Source organism: Xenopus laevis, chromosome 5S, assembly GCF_017654675.1.
Source record: "Xenopus laevis strain J_2021 chromosome 5S, Xenopus_laevis_v10.1, whole genome shotgun sequence".
Lineage (NCBI taxonomy): Eukaryota > Metazoa > Chordata > Amphibia > Anura > Pipidae > Xenopus > Xenopus laevis.
The window spans coordinates 92,786,211-92,811,960 of NC_054380.1; the positions used below are offsets into that span (position 1 = coordinate 92,786,211).

Genomic DNA, 25,750 nt, shown 5'->3' on the forward strand with positions numbered 1-25,750 from the left:
AGAAAGCAAATAAACAGAATCAATCCACTATGTGTATGAGGTATACCATTCTCTCACAACTTTTACCTTAACTGCAAGCTATTGTCATAAAGCCTAGATATCAGACTCACATATTCTCTAATAAAATGAACTCTGCCCATTGCCCTGTTCCAACTCATAAGAGGGTAAAATTCTCTCTTATTAAGAATCCGTGTCCCCCATATCTCTGTATATTTCTCCAACTGCCTATCAATTTGGTATCAAGTTAGGGATTTTAAACAAAGGTAAGTGTTTCATATTAATGTTATAGAATTCTTACTGTAGAATTGTTCTAGTATTGTATCTTCCCATTACTTGTTATATGCTATATCTGCTTTCAACCACAGAGCCATGCATGGAGTGATTTGTTTTAAATGTATCAAGTAAGCATAATATTATCCTTGCCCAACATGAGAGAAATGGCCAATTCCGTTATAAACAGTGTGGCAAGAATGTTGTGATTGTGACTGCTGTAGGATTAAAATACATATAGGATAGCAGCTGCCATACTATTAGCTTGATGTGACATCACTTCCTGCCAGAGTCTCTCCCTGTTCTCTCATAGCTCTAGGCTCAGATTACATCAGGGAGGGGAGGAGGGAGGGGGTAAGGATCAAACTGAGCATGCTCATGCCGAGGCCTGGAGGTTTAAGCTGAAAACAGGAAGTCTGATACAGAAGTCCATGTGTACACAATAGAAGGAAAGAAATGCTGTATTTCTTTTGACAGAGGACTCAGAGCAGCATTATTTTGAGGGTTTGTTGGTGTATTTATATAGACCTTTCTGATAAAGCTTACTTAGTTGTAGCCTTTCCTTACCCTTTAAGGCTGAAGCGTTGGCTCCACATGTCCGTTTACAGCTTTCACTCGAGTACAGGTAGACGGAGCAGAAGTTGCCTGCTTTTGCAGTTTTTTGGCTGATTACAACTCTGCTCCATATACCTGCCCTTAGGAGCCATACTTTTCAATGATGATAAAAACACATGCTGAGTATTAAGTGAATGCTTTAATTTTCATAATGTAAACCTGAGCCAAAACATTGCTCATATTATGTATCTCAAAGAATTGGGACTTTATGAAAAACCACTAGGAGCTCTCTTAATAAAGACTAATGTATTTGTGGATGTATTTTCATGAAAATAATTTTATTTCTGTCCAGTCCTGTTTCTTCAATATGTTTTCTGTCTGTTTTAGGATTTTGCTGATGATGACCCCAAACTTGATTGTAATGTTGATACAACCAGTGGCATTGTTATGGAAGGATACCTCTTTAAACGAGCCAGCAATGCCTTCAAAACGTGGAACAGGTAACACTTGTCTTTATTCCCCAATTGCACCCTACACTAGAATGCAGTTATTTATTTGGAAGCTCAAGTGAACACTCCATTCTGCTCAGCAAGTAACACCTTTCAAGGAATGCCCTTTCAAACTAAACAAAGGGATAAGAACACTACTTAATATGCATATTACCAGTAGAAGGCTGAAAACATTTCTTTTGCTGCCACCATATGTCATATTCTGCTGCTACTTTCGTTTTGCCTTTTCATTCCTTCTCCTCCTTTCTAGTATGTTTTAATCCTGACCCATTTTTTTACACGACAGGAAAAAGCCAGACCACACCAGGTATCAACCAGCCTCCTTGTAACCTCCAATGACTTCTTGTGGCACGTGCTCTTCTCCATATTAACCCATTAATTTTGATTACTTGCAATGGACATATCTCGTATCGGCTACTGCAGGGGATGGTAGAAGCTTGATTACTTTACAGAGTACATTAAGTCCCCCAATTTTCCCTAAATCTAGAAACATACAAGTGAAATAGTTTTGCTAACATTCTGAAGAAACTACAGTTTCAGGTGTTGTTAATCTTTCAGTTTATGGCACACTTAGCAATTTGTTGTGCTTGTCACAGCACTAATTGCTTTTATTAATGTCAAAGCATATCCCACGATAATGATCGCTTGGACAGCTTCCACAATGGTCCCACTTTAAAGGGGAACTATCCTGAAAATAAAAATGTAATCTATGCTTCAGCACACTGAAATAAGAAGGTTTCTAAATATAATCAATTAAAAATTCTGTACCGTTTCTGAAATAATGAAGTCTATATTTACTATTCCTCTTTCAGCATCTGTTTCTCTTCATTCTCTCTTCATGCAGGAGTTGGGTGTCAGATACTGATTGATGGTTATGGACAATATATCTATAGGGGGGCTTCCTTTCCTAACAGATGAATTAGAGCTCACTCAAATCACCAGACTTCATGTCTCTCTACATGCAGGATTTGTGCAAAAGGCAGTTACTTTGTTAGATTGTCTTTGTAGTAGAATCAGTTATTTGAGTGAGCTCTAATTCATTTGTTGGGAACGGAAGCCCCCCCCATAAGATACATTCTATCGTTCGAATGCCACTAACCGCACAATAATTTGACGGATTGGTCGGACTGCACTGAAATCGGTCGTTCACCAAAGAAGAAGAATCGTCGCGTCTATGGGGACCTTAACTGTCAGTGAATATCTGACACCCATCTGCAGCATGAAGACAGAATGAAGAGAAACAGATGCTGAAAAGGGATTGTGAAGATAAACTTGATTATTTCATAAACAATGCAGAATTTCTAATTGATTGTATTTAGAAAGTTTCTTACTTCAGTATGATGAAGCTTATATTAAAATTTCATTTTCACGATAGCTCCACTATAAAAACTAAATTGCTACATGTGCCATAAATATCATTGCCTTTTTTTAGGCAAGGTCTCTAAAAAAGGATACAAAGTGCAGATGGACTATCTTATGCATGATTTGCTAAATATTTCAAGTCAAGAATGGCACACTAGCTTCTCAAAATGCTGTAAACTGCAACACATCTTACGAAGAAGTATGGGGAATTGTTGCATCCAACAGCTGGAGGGTAATCAGTTTGGCATTCCTGTTTTTAACTGAATAGGTACTAATACTATCACCTCTCTGTACCAAAAGCATTAATATATATATATATATATATATATATATATATATATATATATATATATATATATATATATAAGACTTATTGATTGCACTGTTAATGGTAAGCTGTACACATTCAAGTAAGGGAAAACTGGAAAGCACATTTGCTGTATCTCCAGAGATTTTTTCCATTGCATGTTTTTCTACCTTTTGATTCCGCTCTTTATTTGCTTGCTGTGACTGTTTGTTTAACAGCTCCTTATATTGTATTGGGGGGAAAAATCGACCTTGTCGCTTAAACACTCCTTCCTTAGCTGTAGTATTTTTCTTACCAATCATTAGCACTTTATTGTCCATTTCTAATAAACAATTCTTCTCTTGTCATAGTAATTGTTGCATCTCTTTTATATTTGTATGTTACTTTAAGGTTGTATAGGCAATTCATATTGAGTCAATGAGTACACTCACCAACAAGGATATAATCTAAAACAGGGAAGAGCAGGCAAGATAGGGGCAAATTCACTAACCTGCGGAGTTGCGCTAGCGCAGGCTTCTCCGCACTTCGCCAGATGAAGTTTTGCCAGGGCATCGCTAATTCACTAAAATCCAAAGTTGCGCTCAGGGAGGCGAACGGTAGCGAATTTGTACTAGTGTTAATTCGTCAAGGAAAGTGAAGTTACGCTAGCGAAGCCTAATTTGCATACGGCGCCAAGTTAAAGTACAATGGACGTATATGTAGCAGCAAATACATTACACTACACAAGCCTGGGAAAGCTTCATAAAATAAAATAGAGTTCTTATTTTGCCCTACACATGTGGCCACTGTATAGTTTAGGTGCCATATGTTAGGAAATGTAGGGGGGAAGGAGGGTACCCCCAAAAAAATGTACAATCTTTTTCATCACCCTTAAAAAAGGAAAAGACACCAGCGTTTTTTGGGACTTAGAAAAAAATCTCAACTTTTTTTGAAGCAATCCCTATCTACTCTATTGCACTTTGCCTGGTCTGAGGTGGCAAAGGCAAGTCTGGCGCAAGAGGTAACGTTCAGTAAAATGCGCAAGTTAGTGAATTAGCGTAATTACGTCCCTTCGCCATAGATCGCCTGGCGTAAGGGTGCGAAGTAGCGCTAGAGTAGGTCCACTTCGCAAGCGAATTTACGCCAGTACCCGTTAGTGAATCGGCGAAGTAACGAAATGACGTCACGCTGGCGAATTTGCGCTAGCATTAGGCGCTTGACGCTTTAATGAATTTGCCCCATAGCCTCATCTATAGGTTTCTCCCAGTGACTGATACATATTTACAGGTTACTGTAGGGTGCCAGAACTAGTGAAACACTTAACAGGATATTTGTAATTTCCAGGATTACAGTGAAGATGCAGTGTAGATTGGTACTCATCATGATTTACATCTGTCAAGTACAGGAATGGCACCTGTTATCCAGAATGCTCATGAGAATATATCCATCGACAGCACTCCAATTTTCATTAAAACCGCCTTTATTGTTTGCAAAGCATTGCATAGCCGTATAGCAACATAGTGCAACGTTTCGAGTGGCACTCCACTCTTTATCAAGCATGGAGTGGAGTGCCACTCGAAACGTTGCACTATGTTGCTATACTGCTATGCAATGCTTTGCAAACAATAAAGGCGGTTTTAATGAAAATTGGAATGCTGTCGATGGATATATTCTCATGTGATGTGAAGAAGCCCTTGTGAACAGGCTTAAGGACTTGCACCCATTAAGAAATTTGGGCCTAGTAAGTAAATGCGGTTTTGATTGGAAGTATCCAGAATGCTCATGACATGGGGTTTTCCAGATAACTGATCTGTTTGTAATTTGGATCTTCATACCTTAAGTCTACAATCAATCAATTAAACATTAAATAAACGCAACAGGCTGGCTTTGCCTCCAATAAAGATTCATTATATCTTAGTTCGGATCAAGTACCTGTACAAGGAACTGTTATTATTATAGAGAAAAAGGAAATACTTTTTAAAAATTTGGATTATTTTAATAAAATGGAGCCTATGAGAGACTTTCTGCATAACAGGTTTCCGGATAACGAATGCCATACCTGTAGATCAATTATTAGTATAACTTTATAAGCACACAAAGGGTTTTGTGATTTATAATATTTGGAAATAACATTACATTAGGCTGGCTTATCCTGCCACCTCATGAACTTTCCTGTACATTTTACTTTTAGGCTGTAGATGTGTTACGCATACATTGAAGGAATAATTACTCTAGGTTGCACATGAGTTGTTGCTATGTGGCTGTTTCTTACTTACCAAATAATGGAGACTTGGATCTATTGTTGCCTAGTTCCATAAGATAACTATTTTGTCCAATAGATTGCATTTGCTGTCTGTCTTTTGAAGCATAATTTAATATCAATTATAACTCAAAAATGAAAGCTGTAGTCATAGTAATCTGTAAACTAAAGTTAGGCATTATTTGCATATTCAGACATTCCACCAGAACATTTGGGCTATAAGCAAGTTTACTTTCCTTTTTTCCATTTTATTATAATCTCCCCATTTTAAACTTGCTGAAAGTTTTCAGGGTGACATACAGAATGAATTCCAGCAAAGATGCACTGCTTTAAATTCATGACAACGTTCTTCTGCTAAAGTTTGCACGCTAGTGATCTACTTGTGCTTGCATGTGACCTTCTTATATTTGCACCTATGATGTGTAAATATTGGCATGCAGAATTTCATTATTTAATATACATTAAAGGGATACTGTCATGGGAAAACATGTTTTTTTCAAAACGCATCAGTTAATAGTGCTACTCCAGCTCAAAAGAGCAAACAGATTTTGTTATATTCAATTTTGAAATCTGCCATGGGTCTAGACATATTGTTAGTTTTCCAGCTGCTCCCAGTCATGTGACTTGTGCTCTGATAAACTTCAGTCACTCTTTACTGCTGTACTGCAAGTTGGAGTGATATCACCCCTCCCCCCCAGCAGCCTAACAACAGAACAATGGGAAGGTAACGAGATTGCAGCTCCCTAACACAAGATAACAGGAAGATCTACGAACAGTTCTCAATAGTAAAAGCCAAGTCCCACTGAGACTGATTCAGTTACATTAAGTAGGAGAAATAACAGTCTGCCAGAAAGTAGTTCCATCCTAAAGTGCAGGCACCATTCACATGACTGGGGGCAGCTGGGAAACTAACAATATGTCTAGCCCCATGTCAGATTTCAAAATTGAATTTAAAAAAATCTGTTTGCTCTTTTGAGAAATGGATTTCAGTCAGAATTATGCTGGAGTATCACTATTAACAGATGTGTTTTGGAAAAAATCATGTTTTCCCGTGACAGTATCCCTTTAAACATACATGATTGTTGCTGAATCTAGGCCAATATTTTTCAAGGGATTTGCCATTCAGGTGTTGGGTATAAGGCCAGGAGCTAAGTCTTGCGTCTTTAGCCTTTCTGACATGGGCTCTCAAACTAGGCTATGTTTACCCAAGGTGTTGTACATGATATTCAAAGTATGTTAATTATGCTTTCCTTGCTGTAACAAGGTTATTGTTATTTCTTACACATGGAAAGCCCATAAATTACTTATTTTTACTGTTTAGTACCAAATGCATGTTGCAAATGTTAGAACAAATGTTTTAAACGGGTGGTTTTAAATATTTTAGAAACTTTTATTAGTCACAATTTGTGGACTCCACTTTGGACCCTATGAGAACAATTGTATTGTTAAGATATAGTTTTACTCAAACCTTTTGTACATCCAAATTTTGTCTAAACTTATCACAACCCCAATAATGAAATCTCCTGCCATATCAGTAAGTAGATGCTGATAACAAATAGACATAATGGTTAACATGTAACCCAATAACACCAGCCTGAAATCATGTCACCTACTCATGTGGACCAGCCACGTGACCCGGTCTTGTTAAAGTGCACATCTCACCAAATTGTAGTTACTTTAGAAGTTCAGTCTCCCCGTTAAATTAGAGACATGTTGCAATTCAGCAAAACATGCATTTCAGTCACAATATGGCTTGCAAGCCATGTCTCATCTTCTATGTTTTGCCTTTTGTCCATGGGCTTATCCAGATTTCCTATGGCTTTTTAAAAGCCATTCAGTGCCAACAGCATGCCTTAAATTTTTAGCAGCAGAGCCCACCTGTTGAAGTGATTAGCACTGATCCACATCATGCTTAGTTTAAACTGTTCCCGGGGCAGACTGGACAACAAGGTCTTGATATGTTACAAAAGTTTTCTTTGTAGCCACCTTACTGAAAGGATTTGGATCTGGAAAAACCCCCAATCCAACATGGATGTGATGTAAACAAAAAGGAAGGGGTTGTGATATGATTTTATATTACAGGTATGGGGCCTGTTATCCAAAATGCTTGGGACCTGGGATTTTCCAGATAACAGATATATCCCTAATTTGAATCTTCATACCTTGTCTACTAGAAAATAAATTAAATAAACCCAACAGGCTGGTTTTGCCAGGGGCTGGATTCAGTTAAAATGTTGTTTTGTGAAGTCTGTGGAACCTCTGAGCAGACTGGGGGCCATAAAAATCCTTTGGAGGGCCGCATGCAGCCCACGGGCCTTTAGTTGTACTGCCCTGCTCCAGAGCATAGTATTCTCTCCACAGGGCACTGCTTGTTACTGTGGACCCATAGTTATCAGTCAGAAAGACCCACATTTCTGTTTTAAAGCAGAAATCCCTCCCATTGACATCAGTGGGAATCAGATGGTGACAGACTTTTGATTACTGCTATAACATTCATGTCAGGGCATAAAAATGCTTCCCAATTACATTTATAGTGGGTGTCCATATTTAATCCTTGTAAAGCACAAGGTACAGGTATGGGATCTGTTATCCAAAATTTTCAGGACCTGTGATTTTCTGGATAATGGATCTTTCTGTAATTTGGATCTTCATACCTTAAGTCTACTAGAAAATCATTTAAACATGAAATTAACCCAAAAGGCTTGTTTTGCTTCCAATAAGGATTAATTATATCTTAGTTTGGATCAAGTACAAGCTACTGTTTCATTATTACAGAGAAAAAGGAAATAATTTTTAAAAATTTGGATTATTTAGATAAAATGGAGTCTATTGGAGATGGCCATTCTGTAATTCCAGGATTTCTGGATAATGGGTTTCCGAATTATGGATCCTATACCTTTTTACTTTAAAAGTTAAAAGCAATTCCTGACAAACCTCATTCCCATTATCAGAAAGAAACAATCCTAAAATCTTCATGTTCAATGTGTTTTATATACTTAATGTATTACTTTTGTAAACATTATTGATTAAAGTTCATAATGGTTTTAAGTATATAAGTTAACTCTTGTTCCCTCATCTGTGGCATTGGTAGGGGTTTAGCCATGAACAGATAAATAGATAGATACACACACACAACATATTTAAAGTAGATTTCACAATTATTTTCCTTTTAACTTAAGAGTAATGTTAAACCCTGCTCCACAACAATGTCATTGTATAATGTACCATAACCCTGAAATTTTACTTACTCATCTTTTGGGTGCAGTCAATTCACGTGTATCATAATCCTTATGCCAGGTGAGAAATTTGCACAAGTTAAATGATTCTTCACAACATAATTGTGGGCCATTTGTTCTTATCTTGAATTGTAAGATGATTTGTAACATTAACTAAAAATTAAACTAAATCGTATTGGTAAGCTATACTTTATATATTCAAAAGCTTGACATCCTATACTTTGCAGCACAATAACAAGAATTAATTTAAAATTGTCTTCCTTAAATTACCATTTCATAATTGTTCTGCTGTCATGCCCACAACATAATAACCTTGTGGAGTTTTCATTATGCTTGTGTAGTAAACTTTGTCTAAAAATGCTGCTGTGTTTAACTTTTGGACACAAAAATACCATTTTGTCTTTGTTTTTTTCATGCAGGCGCTGGTTTTCAATCCAGAATAATCAACTAGTTTACCAGAAGAAATTTAAGGTAAAGTATGTCTGCGAGATATGGGTTTTTGTTAGCAGTGAGCCAACTTTTTCATGTACAATAGATTATAATTCAATGCAGTGATCCATGACTGGATTTAAAAAAATAAATAAAATAAAAATAAAAAAGTAACTTTTTTTTGTTGACGTGTCTAGGTTGCAAGTGACTTTAATTACATTTTAATGTAAAAGTTGTAAATACTGCCCTTTAAAACCTGATAGGTAGAACTTCCTCTGTATTCTACTATGGAGAAGGATAACCTTTTTGTTTGTTAAAGGGATTCTGTCATGATTTTAATAGTGTATTTTTTTTTCTAAATTATACTGCAAATAATTCACTCTACCATAAAAATTGGCATTCCTAACCCAACAAGTATATACTTGTTTTAGTTGTAATATTGGTGAGTAGGCAGCCATCTCAGGTCATTTTGCCTGGTCATGTGCTTTCAGAAAAAGCCAAGATGGATCTGCTTTCAGACATGCTGTTGTTTCTCCTCAATGTAACTGAATGTGTTGCAGTGGGACATGGATTTTTACTATTGAGTGCTGTTCTTATATCTACCAGGGAGCTGTAATCGGATTACCTTTCCATTGATCTGCTGATGGACTGCTGGGGAGGGAGGGGGTGAAGAGTAACTGAAGTTTATCAGAGCACAAGTCACATGACTGGGGGCACCTGGGCGACTGACAATATGTCTAGCCCCATGTCTTATTTCAAAATTAAATATAAAAAAATCCATGTGCTCTTTTGAAAAATGGATTTCAGTGCAGAAGTCTGCTGGAGCAGCAGTATTAACTGTGTTTTGAAAAAAACATGTTTTCCCATGACCATATCCCTTTAAGGATTTGCACCTCTAAGAATTTGACCAGTTCATGGAATTAAACATCCTTATAAGCCTAGTAGCTTTGCAGAAAAGCTAGTGTAGCTTGTAAAATAGTAAAAAAAATTGCCACACAACTGCGTTTGTTGAAGGGATATGCTATAATGAATGCTCATATCAAGTTGACTTTAGGCTTTTAAAGGAGAAGGGAACCCTAAAAATAAATAGGGCTAAAAATGCCATGTTTTATATACTGAACTTATTGCACCAGCCTAAAGTTTCAGCTTCTCAATAGCAGCAATGATCCAGGACTTCAAACTTGTCACAGGGGGTCACCATCTCGGAAAGTGCCTGTCACACTCACATGTGCAGTGGGCTCTGATCATCTGTTGAGCAGCTAAGCTTAGGGGTTGTCACAAATTATCAAGCAAAAAATAATGTTGGCCTGTCATACAAGCTGATGCTACAAGGCTGATTATTAAATTCTGATGTTAGTTGCACTGGTTTCTGTACTGCTATGTAGAAAAAAATCCATATTAATTACTAATCATGCTTATAATGTGACATTTCTATTCTATGTGTACTGGATATTTTGAGTCGTTCCCGAAGCTCAGTAAGTGACAGCAGCACAGAGCATGTGCAGTGAATCAGCAGAAAAGAAGATGGGGAGCTACTGGGGCATATTTGGAGTCACAGATCTTTACTGCTAAAGGGCTGCAGTTGCCTTGGGCTGGTACAGAATCCCAAAACATAATGTACAACATTTTTTATCTTAATCTTTAGTTTAACTTTCCTTTAAGATGGCATTGTGATTGGCATTTCTGCCTTGGAAACCTGCTCTCTTTGCATATTTAAGGGTTTGTTTACCATTGGTGGGGAAATTAGACGCAAGTAACAACCCCTGGTCAGTTTAGTCAAATCAAAGTTCGTACCAGGTTTTTCTCACATTGCTTTTTTGTTTATAACAACAAAGGATTTGCAGAGCTTAGAGAAATCAGAATCGCACTGCATATGGAATAAATACATATAGATAGTAGTCGTTTTTTTTACATAAATCTTTTCTTGTGTCTACGTGTGTTTATCGGTGAATTCATTTGTATTGATTGACACATTCAAATAGAATTATTATTATGTTGAATACTTATTTATATATAACCTAATAATCACTTACAATACTCCCTTCATTGAACACTGCAGAACTTCTGCCTGTCTTTGCTTTATTGTAGGATAACCCAACTGTAGTTGTTGAAGATTTACGACTTTGTACGGTGAAACAGTGTGAAGACATTGAAAGGCGTTTCTGCTTTGAAGTGGTTTCACCAACCAAGTAAGCTGATAGACTTCTAAAAGTGTGTATACAGTTTGGTCCATAAATCTTTGGACAGATACAAAATTTTTCTAATTTTGGTTCTGTACATTACCACAATGAATTTTAAATAAAACAACTCAGATGCAGTTGAACTGCAGAGATTCAGCTTTAATTCAGTGGGTTGAGCAAAAAGATTGCATAAAAATGTGTTGCGCAACTGCGTATTCGCGGAGTTACATGGAAATTGCCGATCTCCCAGTCAGCTCACAGAGGACACAGAAGATGGACGCATGGAACTTTGCTGGAAGAATCTGTGCTGAGGGGTAAGTATGGAGTATGGGGCATTTCCCCGGGGGGGGGGGGTAGTTATCTTGGGGGGAGGCGGAAGGGAGGTCTACCTGGGGTGGTGGGTAGGGGTTTTATTCCCCACAGGTTGATTTCTCCTTTAAGCTGCAAAAACAGAAAAAACCCATCCGAGAAATTGCTACAATATTAGGAGTGGAAAGTTTACAGGATGTAGAAAGAAATCACTGGTGAACTCAGCAACGCAAAAAGACCTGGACGTCCACGGAAGACAACATTGGTGGATGATCACAGAATCATTTCCATGGTAAAGATATACCCCTTCACAACAGCCAAACAAGTGAACAACACTCTCCAGGAGGAAGGCGTAACGATATCCAAGTCTATCATAAAGAGAAGACTGCATGAAAGTAAATACAGAGGGTGCACTGCAAGCTGCATGCCACTCATAAGCATCAAGAATAGAAAGGCTAGATTGGACTTTGCTAAAAAAAAACATCTAAAAAAGATGAAACCAATATCAACCTCTACCAGTGGCACTGGGACACTAGTGTTTATCGAGGGTGTGACAGGACAGAAGCAGCCGAATTAATTCTGAGGTGTTCAGAGACACTGTCTGCTCAAATCCAGCTAAATGCAGTCAAATTAATTTGGCGCTTCATAATACAGATGGACAACGACCCAAAGCAACCCAGGAGATTTGAAGTTATTGAATGCCCAAGTCAGTCACCTGATCTGAACCCAATTGAGCTGCATTTCACTTGTTGTAGACTAAACTTCGGACAGAAAGGCCCACAAGCAAACAGCAATTCAAAGCTGCTGCAGTAAAGGCCTGGCAGAGTATTAAAAAGGAGGAAACCCAGAATCTGGTGATGTCCATGAGTTCAAGACTTCTGGGTGTCATTGCCAGCAAAGGGTTTTCAACCAAGTATTAGAAATGAACATTTTATTTTCAGTTTTTTAATTTGTCCAATTACTTTTGAGCCCCTGAAATGAAGTGATTGTGTTAAAAAAAGGCTTTAGTTCCTCACATTTTTATGCAATCTTTATGTTCAACCCACTGAATTAAAGCTGAAAGTCTGCAGTTCAACTGCATCTGAGTTGTTTTATTTAAAATTCATTGTGGGAACGCACAGAACCAAAATTAGAAAAAAGGTGTCTTTGTCCAAAGATTTATGGACTTAACTGTATATTGTCTCATTATGCACAAGTCCATGTTGATATTCATTTTTACTTTTCCCTTTTGGTACAGGTTCACTAAAATGCTTGTTTGTCCAGCAAAAGCCATATGGTTTGATTCCTTACACATTATCTAGCATTTAGCACATTTTGATCTGGTCTGTAGTAAAGGTCCTATCACACACAGTGTAATGTGTTTGTGAATGTAACCCTCTGAGGACCCTGGGAAGTTTGTATACATCACTTCAAACTGTAGATACAAAAAATGGTAGATCTGTATGCTGAAAATGTGACTATCCATTCTTTCCAGCCAATAACAAATGTGATGAGCGCCACTTACAACAGGATATTCCGCCATACTTAAGGGATTTGTTTTAAATAGATGTCATTTATGGAACTTTCTTGGGACCTTACCTCTCCTTTCAATCTCATTTAATGTATTCATTCTCCAATCCCTCTTTTTGCAGAAGCTGCATACTGCAGGCTGACTCTGATAAACTGAGACAGGCATGGATCAACGCTGTTCAAACCAGCATTGCCACAGCTTATAGAGAAAAAGGAGATGAAGCAGAGGTTAGCATACAGACTAAAATAGTGGTCTACCCAGGGTAGGGGGGGAGGGTTTTTTTTCATTACAGGTTGAATTCTCCTTTAAGTGGGCAGTAATATTAATGGGCATCTGTAGATGTTGTTACAGTATTACACTGGTGTCATTGGTGATTAATTTAGCTAAGGCAAACTATATTTATTGTTGCTATTTGTAATTACAAATGATTGCACTACAGGAGGATGCTGATACTGTAAAATGTAGTGCAGAAGATGTTGGCATGCTAGTTAACATAATCTTGCATTACCAGCTTTTGCTAATATTTGCTTTTAAAGTGTTATTTATCTAAAAAAAAATATATGTGACTGACTCTGTCTGGTCCTCTTTCCATTCTTCAGAAGTCCATGGTAATGGCTTCCTCTTGAGTACTGCCTGTCAGTGATGCCAAGGCATGTTGGAGAATTCTCTTTTTGGGCAAGCAAAGCACAGCTGACAGGTGTACCAATGGAAAGTCCTGACTGCTGACACTCTGAAGAACATAAAGAAGCAATCATTTCAAATCTGTAAAGTTATTTATTACTTTAGTTATTTACTTATATTATAACTTTTTTGTTACACTGTTAAACCTCATTTCAATTCAGAAATCTGAGAAGAAGCCATCTGTCTCTATTACTAGTCCATTATCTGAAGCAAAAGAGAACCTAGTTAAAGGGGAGAGCGCACTTCAACGGGTTCAATGTATCCCTGGCAATACAAGCTGCTGTGACTGTGGGCTTTCAGATCCCTGCTGGGCCAGTATTAATTTGGGCATTACCTTATGCATTGAGTGTTCAGGAATACACAGGTAAGCAATACTGCCGCCATAAAGAAAAAAAAAACCCAGCAAAGTGGGTCGCCTTTTGAATGCGTAAGAGTTGTTTCTATGAGTAAATTTAGTTAATAAATTGCTGATTAATTTATGGCTTTCTATTACCCAAATACTTGACCAGCTATGACCAACAGTCATTATTTTCCTTTATTAGCATTCAGTTTTGATTTTTGCTGCAAAAACACCAGAACATTACTGTTTAAAATGCTATAACTCTTTAATGAAGCCACTTACTGAAATGGCAGACTGACAGCATCTCAGAACACGTGGAGTAAATTGGCAGAAAAGGAAATGGGGAGCTCCTGGGGGAATCTTCAGAGGCACATATCTTTACTGCTATATGGCTGTGGCTACCGTGGGCTAGTAAAAACACACACTAAACATAATGTGAAACATGTGCAGCCTACTTCTTTGTTAAACTTTATTTCTCCTTGTTTACATCTTCAGTTAATCATTTGTGCAGGGCTTAAAAAAATATTTGTAGTTCTTGAAATATCGACATGTTGTGGTGAACACAGTTTTGTGTTGCCAGTCCCTCTCAACAGTTAACAGCTTAAATAATATGTTTGGTTGGCCTAGAATTTGTTGTCATATGTATTGTGGTTCTAGTTGACCCAGGCACACACACACTTTACCTGAATAGCTGCAGCGGATAGCTTGAAAATAATGGTTCCCATCAAGAACCCAAGTGGTGTTTTTCAGTCCCTATCACCTGGGTTGCTGTTAAGTATGAAGGCTCAACCCAGGTTTTGGGTATCATTGAATGTGATGTATTTAACAAACAATAGTGTTCATCAATTAAAAGAATAATTTATCCTGTTTTGTTGTGTAATGTCATTGTCACAGACAGTACATACCGTATGTTCCCACTAATGGGCAGATTTATCAAAGGTTGAATTTATGTGAATTTTTTTTTAAACTAATAAATTGATTTGAATATACTCACGACTCGAATGAAATGATATTGAAGAAAAAATTGGAATGTCTAATATTCGATCAAATAGTTCCAAGAGGAAATTCTAATCAAATTCGAATTGTACGAATCGAGTTTTCCTCCGAAAAAGAACCTCGAATGTCAGGAAGGCACGGACCTCTGCTATTGACTTGTGAATGAACTCGGCAATGAATGAACTTCGAATTAGAACTGTTTGCATGGTCGAGGTGTGATAAATCTCTTTCTCAAATTTATATTCGAATTGGAGGATTAAAATTGGAATGTATGAATTTTGACACCAAAAAAAATTAATAAATTTTAATTTAATATTCGACCCTTAATAAATCTGCCATTAAGTGTTAGTGTGGAGAAAAGTAGCTGTACTGCATATTCAGTGCAAAATTGACAGCCCTCTTTTAAAAGTTATTATGTGTTGTTGTTGCTGAATATTTGAACTGGTTTGCAATAAATGGTTTGTATACTGATTCTTTAATATTTTCGTTTTAGGAGTCTTGGGGTGCACTTCTCCAAAGTGAGATCTCTGACTCTAGACACATGGGAACCTGAGCTTCTAAAGGTACACTTTCCAGCCAAGCGTTGCTGTAAAAGGGGATTACATTTTTATGTCCTTATAAAAAGTGCTTAATTGAGACACCTATGATAGGGTTACCAGATCATTTTAAATTGTGGGACATGTCTAATAAATGTGTGTTGCAGTACTGTGCTGATTGCATTTAAATTAAGTTGGAATCAGTGCTGCCCCCTCTAGCTGGATTTTCTAGACATGCCCCTGAATATTCAAGTGATTTGGTAACCCTAACCTATGAATTTGCACATTTTCTTTCTTTTGTGACTTGGGCTTGTTTTCTGCAACTTCAAGTATCTCACTGTGCCTCCCAGCTGCTACATTGTAAGGCCAAGGGCACAAAAACGTTGGCTCTGCTTCTTCCAGACTGCATTTTTTCTGCAGGATGAGAGAAGCAGCTCCATTCATGTACTTCCACTTGAGGGAATGGAACAGTATGGAGATTTGCCTAAAAAATCCAGAAGCAAGCATTTTTGGGGCGATCTTTGCTCTGTATACCTGCATGCATGTGGAAGCTGCACTTTTCAGTGCAGATGAGTGGAGCTGGGGAAGGGAGCAGATCTACTTTTATCAGCCTGCAGAACAAACGCAGGCTGAGAGCAGCGGAGCTCTTTGCCTAAATGTATCTAAAGGCTGTGGTTAGATGCTGGGCTGGAAACAAACCTGCTGGATGATAATTTCATCACATACGAGATTGATTAAATAATAAACAATTAAGCAAGTAACTCTTGGTCAGTTGGATGAAATAAGCATCCAGTTGGTTTCTATGAGCTACTATGGACATGGTTCATAGTTCATTAGCTGCTCTGTCTGATTTTCTTTGGGATTTTTTTCATATCCTCTTTCCTTTAGGCTCCTACTTTATTTATAATTATTTAGAAACCTTCAGTATAAAAGTAATAATACTATAGTTCTCGTTACAGAACTTACATTTACCCCTCACAATGTAAAACATCCTCTAAGGCTACCTAACCCTCACCAGGTGATTTAAGCTCCCCCTACATCTGTGAATGTTGTGAATCTATGCTCTATTTGTATATGATCACCTCATATTTTCTTTAATGTCGGGTTGTACCTGGACTTCTGTTGCTTTAAATGACTAAATGGCATTAATCTGAGAGTATATGAATGTATGAGTAAAACAAAATCTAATATTGCATCAATATTGTACATCGATTTGTAGTATCTTAACCTCATTTGAAGCTATAATTTATGAATTAATAGAATGTAGTTGAAACAGGTGCAGTGCTGCGGCCATTAAATTGCGTACATGCCATGCTGTAAAGGTATCTGGTCACATACATAATTGAGAATGTCAAAATATTCATCATAGTGTAATGTATTAAAATGCATCATTCCGTTCTCGTTTATTATTTAATGTGTATGTTTTATCTCAAGTTTGTAGTACACCAAGAACTGATCTCTCTCCCTTTGTTTTATATAGTTAATGTGTGAATTGGGAAATGATGTAGTAAACAGTATATATGAAGCTGGAGTGGAAAAAATGGGTGTCAAAAAACCTCAGCATGGGTGTCAAAGGTAAATTAAGTTATTTTACATATCATGTATCAAAGTTAAACTTTTCCTTTTTTTTACTGTTTTCTGCCCCACACAACAGTGCTCAAGAGTTAAATTAATTTGCTGTCTGTGTTAAATCTTGGGGGTTATTTGTACTAATTTGCAGCAGAAACTAATTTGCTATACCTACATTAAAATCAGGTTAGCAAGCCCTATGCCATATCGATTTTTAACAGTACTTGTTGTTTCTTCTAAGACATCTGTTATCCAGCTTCTTTTATACCTGCTACTTTTAGTATACTGAATACCCTTTTGTATGTATCAAGGAGTGTTACGTTAGTGTTAGTTGCAATATCTAACGAGACTATGAACTTACGCTGCTGTATTTGTGTCTGTAAGGCAGGAGAAAGAAGCATATATCAGAGCAAAGTATGTGGAAAAAAAGTTTGTGGATAAGCACTCTGAGTCTTTACTAGTGGTCTTCAAAAGAAGCCCTTCCGTGAGAAACAAGGATGACCATCTCAGTGTTGCTGATAAAGGCCTCCAATCAGAGCCATTGACAAGAATGCCTTCCAGCAGTTCAGGTATATACAAGTGCTTTATGAAGATTGTGACATATACGCTTTAGTTAGTCATAATATTCATAATATTATCTAATAGTCATGAATGTATTCAAGGAAATGCTTACATGAAACATTGCACAAGTGTAAAATCACATATGAGCTTGAGACTGAACTTAACATACTGATCACATTGACTGGTGTATTGACTAATCTAGACTGATCAGAGGTTGCTGGACATGTTACATAGACTCGTGGGGCTCTGGCTTTGGCCAAGGTTGTCCATTTATTACTTCTCATGGGGAGAGGTGGGGAAACAAGGTCATCAGTTTTATTTTAAAAGCATACACCTTAAAACAGGTATATTGATGCACTAGCCAACCAATGTTGAATTATTCATTTTTCTAACCCAGTTCTTCAGCTTAGCTTCATTTTTTTTTTTAATACAAAGACTTGAAAGGCTGCACTTATGAGTTGGCTATCTAAGACAAATGATATGCCAAATTAGTTTTTACCGCCACTTATAACTTTAAAAGTGAATCTAAAAATGATTTCATGTACATTTCCATGGTCCTTTATTTGTAATGATTCCTGAGATATTTGCAGTCTGAGACTGCTAATGCAAGGCTTTTAGCTTAGCAGCTCTTTTTGAAAGTCAGTGTTAGCAACTCGGCTGAGCCGAAAGCCTGATATTAACAGTTTAAAACTGAATATCGCAGAAACCACCCAAAATAACAAATTCATGTAAATTGCCAAAGTTTTCAGAAAAGCACCTGGGAAAACATACATCAATTAAGGTTTTATGTTCAGAGCACCTTTAATTTGATATTTGAGAAATATGTTCACTAAGATTTTGTCCAGATAGTGTTTATTCTTTTTTTGTACAATTCATGAGCAGGCGACTGGTGGTGTCTTACTGATTGTCTCTAACCTCACACCGTCACAATTTTTCTTTTGCCAGAGAGTTTTCTGGTTATCTTGACCCTCTTTCCTCTTTTACTGCCTGCTTTATGCTTTGTTAACTTGCATGTCCCCAGCGGTTACTGTTAGCAGTGACTAAGCAAGTGAGAGTCTCTCTTCTTTCCTGATGAGCTAGTCTCACTGTTCTCCTACTTTGACACCTATTCAAAACTGCGTAGTAGTAAGAAACTACTCTAGTAGAGTGTACAAAGTTGCTTTCTCATTTTTTTATTTGCTATAGGTGCTGCATTCTTTTTTCTTTTCTGTAGATCAGATATCCCTAATTTTCACCTTTTAGTTAAAAGGGTAAATATACTCTATCTTTAATGTGGGTTTATTGCATTATATGCATCCTCAATGTATACTGTAAAGCATGAGGACTCAAGTTTACACTACTGTGCACAATAGATTCACACCTGTATGTATTTAGACCTTATGATGTGAGCTGGCACAATGCTTGAGTTCTCAAAATTGTTTTTACTCTCTCTCTCTTCCAAGCACATTTCATGCCTTATGATATGATCTGTAGCTTCTTGTCATTTTCTTGTTGACTTACCACTCATTTGGAGTATCGTACCTGAATGGACTTACCATTACAGCTGTGATAATAACAAAATGTTAAGTCCATACACACAACTCTTAAATTAAAGGTAATTATAAAGATGATTAGAATTTTTTTTTACTTCCTCTGGGGATATACAGATATGGGATCTATTTAATGAAATGCTTGGGACATCAGTTTTTCTGGATAAGGGGTCATTTTTATTATGTGGAACCCAGAAGGATTATTTTACAATCAACACAGATTTATACTATCTATTATGTACAAGTTAAAGTGTTTTTCTTTTTCAATTTTTATTTGCTTTTTGACATATATGGAGAAGATAGGTTGCAACAATCGTGTAATAACTGTAAAAATCTGGAAGGGCAGAGGAAAGGAAAAAATACAGTGAAGGATTTAAATAGTAATTTGATGGCATAATAGAAATCAAACAAAGGAAACCAAACTGTAATTACCCTTAGACAATTCCTGTGAGGTCCCTTGAATACATAAAAGGGGTACATACTTCTAGAGCAGGGATGCCCAACCTTTTGAACCCGCAAGCAACATTCAGAAGTAAAAGGAGTTGGGGAGCAACACAAGCATGAAAAATGTACTTGGGGTGCCATATAAGTGTTGTGATTGGCCATTTAGTAGCCCCTATGTGGATTGTCAACCTACATTGAGGCTCTGTTTGGCAGTGCACCTGGTTTTTATACAACCAAAACTTGCCTCCAAGCCTGGAGTTCAAAAATAATCACCTGCTTTGAGGCCACTGGGAGAAACATCCAAGGGGTTTGTGAGCAACATGTTGCTCATGAGCTACTGGTTGGGTATCAGTGTTCTAGAGGCTAGCAGCAGTGGGAAAGACAGACTGAAAACTAATCTTGAAGATATAGGCAACTCCATGCAAATCTAGGATAAAAGATCGGGTGTCTGTAGTTGGAAAAGAATAGATATACCATGGTTCCCAAATTTTCCTGATATACTCATGTTTGTCGTAAGTATGCTAGTTAGCCTGTCATTGATCATCACCCAATTCAATTTATTTTTGATAATGATAGTTGATTTCCAGTACTTGGCTATTGTAAATTTATCTGCCAGAAAAATTAAAGTAATCAGTGTTCTTGTGTGGGTATTAAAACTTGGGTATCTTTGTATTTAATAAAGCTTTTTGAGGATCTAACTTGGGATGAATTTGTGTTACCAAATAACACAATTCCAGACCAACATCTTTGAACATTTCGACAGTCCCACCAAATTACCATGCCGGTTTGGCTTCAACGCCTAAAACAATCTTTGCTAATCTGGAGGTTTATTCTATTTAAGCGGAAGGGGTCCATATAACAGCATGTGACAACTTTATATGCGGTTTCCAGCAATTAAATACTTCTGGAGCAGCTGGCTGTGGACTCCATTAGCTTGGTCCAAGATTAAAGCAAAGTGTTTTTAATGAAGAGAAGTAGTAAAACAAAAATTGGGCACTGTGGTAAATGGCATTGCCAAATTCTGGAATTTTCTGGTTATTGGAAAAAGATCCCATACATGTATTAGCCTTCTACCCCCACAGGAAACAGTCTTCCCACAGAAATCCATCAACCTCTAAGTAAATGCAATCCATATGTACATTTGCACACATAATTATAGGACCAACAACATCAGAAAATGTCAAAAGCTTGCTTTATAAGTATTTTACTTATGTAATGCATTTGCAGATAACTGCACATCTGCCTTGCAGTGTTGGAGCCTAGGTATAGTTCCAGCCAGCTTGCATGGTCACCTTGTGCTTGCATGGGTTTCTTTCCACATTCCAAAAACATTCAGGCAGGTTAAGTAGCCATAGTGTGTGAATATGAAGGGGGCCTTAGAAATTCCACTGGAGCAGGGAATGATGAGCAACATGGAAATAGATAATGCTGCAGAATATGTTGGCATTCTATAAATATAGAATGGCTTTCACAATTTTAAGAGAGTCATAAAATAAATGTTGACCCCTTTTGAATGCTTTACAGTTGGGAGCTGTTAACGTTACTGAAGCTTGCTTGACTTTCCTTGTGTATGTTAAGTATATTACAACCTCTTAAGGAAATGCAGGTTAACAGTAGTATTCAAATGCATTAAACGATGATCAGAAGAATTAGTTAAAACTGGCCTCATCAAGAGTGAATTATTGTTGGCCAGTTCTGTCATTTGTATACTGTTAGCTAGTTATTCGAAAAATGCTTTGGTCATGATTGTATGTTTATATGATTTTTGCTTTATCTGTAATTGGTATTAAAAGAGATGGAAAGGTTAAAACTAAGTAAGCTTAATCAAAAATGTATATATAAATACACTAGTAAACCCTCTTGGTAATGTTGTTCTTAGTCCTCTGTCAAAGAAAACACCATATTTCATCCTTTCTATTGTGTACACATGGCCTTCTGTATCGACTTCCTACATTCAGCTTAAACTTCCATGGCACGGGCTTGAGCATGCTCAGTTTGCTCCCTTTTCCCTCCTCCTTCCTACCGTACCTGCTGTAATCTGAGCTCTGAATCATTTGTACAGGCAGATACATTAGATAGCTTTAAGAAGGGGTTGGATGGCTTTTTAGCAAGTGTGGGAATACAGGGTTATGAAAGATAGCTCATAGTACAATTTGATCCAGGGACTGGTCCGATCAACATCTTGGAGTCAGAAAGGACTTTTTTCCCCCTCTGAGGCAAATTGGAGAGGCTTCAAATGTTTTTTTTGCCTTCTGGATCAGCTAGTAGTTAGGCAGCTTGTATATAGACTAAAAAGTTGAACTTGATAGCTGTGTGTCTTTTTCCAACCTGACTTACTATGTTACTATGTAACAATAAGTGAGCAGGGAGAGACTCAGGCAGGAAGTGATGTCACACCAAGCTAGTACGGCAGCTGCTATCCTCAACAGACAGCTTTTAGAGCTAGGTATGGTAAAGCATTCTACAGAATAAATATAGCGTTCTAGCTTGCACTGTTGAGTTTAATTTATTGGCAATAAAATTCCTCTGTAGTGATTAAAATGCTACTCTCTTGAGACTGTTTGCCATGTGGTGGGAAGCAATTAAGTTTTCTCTGGTTTGGTGACTTTCACTGAAAACACGTCAATGTTCATTTTCAAGTGAGGATAACACATGTGATGCAAAGGCTTTTCATTGATGGTGTGCAATTTATTTTTCTACTTGTAGAAGTGAGAAAAGTGCCCATATGCCATTGCCCTTAAAAGAAAATAAATTAATATCTTGCGTTAAGATAACTGCATATGCCTATTACAAAATCTTTTTACGGCTAAAACTAGTGTACAGTGGGATCTGATCAGCTATTGGCTAGGGAGGCTTTAAAACAGTGCTGTCCAAATTGTGTGGCCCCCCATATAAAAGTCTGCCTACTGTGATTCCTTAAGATTGTGTAAACTTTAAAAAATATCAGTACTGAGATTAACTGACCCCTGCATTGTTTACAACTCAAATTCAGACTGTAAACTCCTGCATTGTTCACACCTGTAATACCCCCTGCATTGTTCACTCCTGTGACACCTCTATGTTCACACCCCTAAAGCCCTGTACTGTTCACACCTCAGACCCACACTGAAAGTGATGGAGGGGCACCAGCATTTTACTGTATGTAGCACAGTATGATCTTGGAGTCCTGATAGGTTTCCCTGTCTGTTGCTGTATTCTACCTTCCCTATGCTCCATGTGTGTACCATACTCTGCCTTCTGTATGCTCCCTGTGTGTGCCATAGATTTCCCTGTCTCCTGCCATATTCTGCCGTCCCTATGCTCCCTTTGTGTGTGTGTCATACTCTGCCTTCCCTATGCTCCCTGTGTGTGTGTGTCATACTCTGCCTTCCCTATGCTCCCTGTGTGTGGCATATCCTGCCTTTCCTATGCTCCCTGTGTGTGCCATACTCTGCATGCCCTATGCTCCCTGCAGGGTCGGACTGGGCCGACGGGCCACCTGGAAAAAACCTGATGGGCCCTGGTCCTCTTGCCGGCCCAGTGTGCGTGCGGCACGTCTTTTGCGATTGTGCGCCTTTTGCGCATCACGTCCACACATACGTGTGCAGTGAGTTTTAGGGTTGAGAAGGGGGCCCCCGGGGACTGCAAGGAGGGCCCGTGTTTTGCTGCCCCGGTGGGGCCCTATAGCTCCAGTCCGATCCTGGCTCCTTGTGTGTGCCATATTCTGCCTTCCCTATGCTACTTGGGTGTGCCATACGCTGCCTTCCCTATGCTTTCTGTACACTACTGTACACTGTGGGCCTGGTAGGGTTTGTTCTGCGGGTTGTTAGCATTTGGAAATTGTTATTAGGGACCCCTAAGGTGTTTTAGGGGGAGGGGTCAACACTGACTTCCATTATCGGCCCTCCACAAAATAGGCCAGAAAATTTACAGCCCTTGGTACCAAAGAAATTGGACAGCACTGCTTTAAAGGGTCATAGTTTCGACCAGGTTTACTATCCACTATCAGCTCACAGCTTAAAGGATGGAGAGTGTATGAGGGGCCACATATGATATGGTTACCTTTCCATTGTGCAGAATAGCGTGTATGAATGGTCAGAACAACAGGAAGTGAAGAGTGGCTGTGATTTATCTTCACCATACACGTATCTATAATTACATAAAACAGTATTATAATTACATGTGCGGCCAGCTTTACGATATTCATTTAAAAAGGACTTCTTAGGATCAGAACTGTGTTTTCTTTCCGGAATTCTGTCATATAATATCAGCTTTTTTTTTTCTTTTTAAATTTCACGTGAATGGATATTGTATAAAGCCAGGGGTCATGACTATGTGCTTAGCATGTCCCAAATCCATGCTAATTTAAGGCTGTTTTTATTCAGGACATGTTGATTAACCCAACCGTTATTTTATGCACTGCATAATTCCAATTAATTTTACATTCTACTTGCTAATTTAACTAATAGAAGTCTCTAGCACCCTTTCTATTATTTAAAAATAAATTATATCCTTATGCGTTTACTATTATTGTATGCTGCTTCTGCATGTGATGGTATTGCAGTGCAATAACAATGATTTAAATGCAATTAGTAAAGGATTCATTATAGCAGCCATCTTAATTTTTTATCTTTTTTTATCAGTGAAAAGCAATGACAGTGGGATACAGTTCAGTGCTGATTGTAGCCAGGAAGGTTTAGCAGGGACGGCATCTTGCAATAGTCTGTTTGATCAAGGTGAGTATTGCCCTTCTCTTAACCAACGTTGCAATACCTTGACAATAGGTTCATGCAATTTACAGTAAGGGTGGTGGCACATGGGGAGATTAAAGGTCCCCATAGACGCAAAGATTTTTCTTTGGTGAACGACCAATTTTAGTGCAATTCAACCAATCCGTCAAATTATTGTGAAGTTAGTGGGAATCGAACTATCGTACATCTTACGTTTTTTTTGTCTGACATCTGTCAGAAAATTGATCAGACAGGTTAAAAAATTTTCATTGGTCACAGTGCAATCTGTCTATGTTTGCAGGGCCAAGCAGGCAGCTACCCTCGGTTTTCCTGGCTTCAACTAGACAATATGGCTTGAAATGGTCTTTTTAGTTGATGGACAAATCTTACATTTAAACGATCGTTTCAAGATAATCTTGGTCTCACGATAATGAAAAGATCTCTTAAAAATCTTTACATCTATAGCCATCTTTAGTCTCTTATGATAAAGCTTGTGATAAAGCTACTGAGGGAGACTAATCTCCCTGAAATGCCTTCCCACCGGCAAGAATGTGAATTGCCATTGGGATGGCATAAGCATTGGTTCGGTTTTCCAAAGTCTTTTTACAAGGAAACTTGGGGTGAAAACGCATGTATGCATCCCACCAGCAATTCACATGAGATGCGAGAATATCTGCCCGCAATTGCAGCTGTTTTATAACACTTCTTCCATTCCAGAAGAATAACATAAAATGTGAGATAAACCACCTAGGGTGGATTTAGCTATTGCTCAACAGAGATCCTATGGATGGGAGGCTGGAGTCATCCTTGAGACGAGCTTACACCCAAACGGCAGCAATTCTGTGACAGCAGGGGGTTTACCAAGTACAGCAAAACACTGGGCTCACATGATGATGCTTAATCCTCCAAACTCTGTTCATGATTTGACAACAGAAGTGGACAGATTACAGACGGCTCTATCCTTTCTTGCTGACTCAGACCTGGAAATTATCAGATTAGCAGCCCAATTCAGTGATCGCCAGAAGAGCCCTCTGGTTAAGCCACTGGTCGGGCGACACAGCTTCAAAAAAATTGCTTAACCTTAAGTATGCCAGAGATTCCTTATTTGGGCCAGACCTCAAAAAGATTGTTACAGAGGTTTTCGGGGGGAAAGAGTACATTTCCTCCATCTGGAAAGACAGAACATTTAGAACAATCCACCAGACTTTCTAACAGGCACTCCTGACCTGCACAGGGTAGAAACTATCGCTCCTTTTGTTCATCTTCTTTTCGTAACCCCACATTGGACCAGAGCACCCGCAGAAATAGGCTGCAGTAGCAACAACAAAATCGCAAATCCAAGAATCCATTGCATGAAAGCCCGCCTTGGCATGACAGTCTTCAGCAAAATCCAATCTCTCAGGTGGGAGGTCATGTATCTCTGTTCCTTCCCTGCTAGGAAACATGCATCTCAGACCAGTGGGTATTAAAAGTAATTTC

General features: G+C 38.1%; 1 protein-coding gene across 4 annotated transcripts in view; it reads left to right on the top strand.

Moving 5' to 3' along the window:
- Positions 1 to 25,750, top strand: part of acap2.S (rfGAP with coiled-coil, ankyrin repeat and PH domains 2 S homeolog) — a 59,610-nt gene that overhangs the window by 26,013 nt on the left and 7,847 nt on the right. Inside the window, exons 10-19 of one of the 4 annotated variants that reach the window (XM_041563970.1) lie at positions 1,213 to 1,325; positions 1,621 to 1,641; positions 8,898 to 8,949; positions 10,996 to 11,096; positions 13,028 to 13,133; positions 13,749 to 13,951; positions 15,417 to 15,486; positions 16,940 to 17,034; positions 17,413 to 17,597; positions 24,185 to 24,277. In XM_041563970.1, the coding sequence (XP_041419904.1) occupies positions 1,213 to 1,325; positions 1,621 to 1,641; positions 8,898 to 8,949; positions 10,996 to 11,096; positions 13,028 to 13,133; positions 13,749 to 13,951; positions 15,417 to 15,486; positions 16,940 to 17,034; positions 17,413 to 17,597; positions 24,185 to 24,277 (1,039 nt within the window). 4 annotated transcript variants of the gene reach the window in all.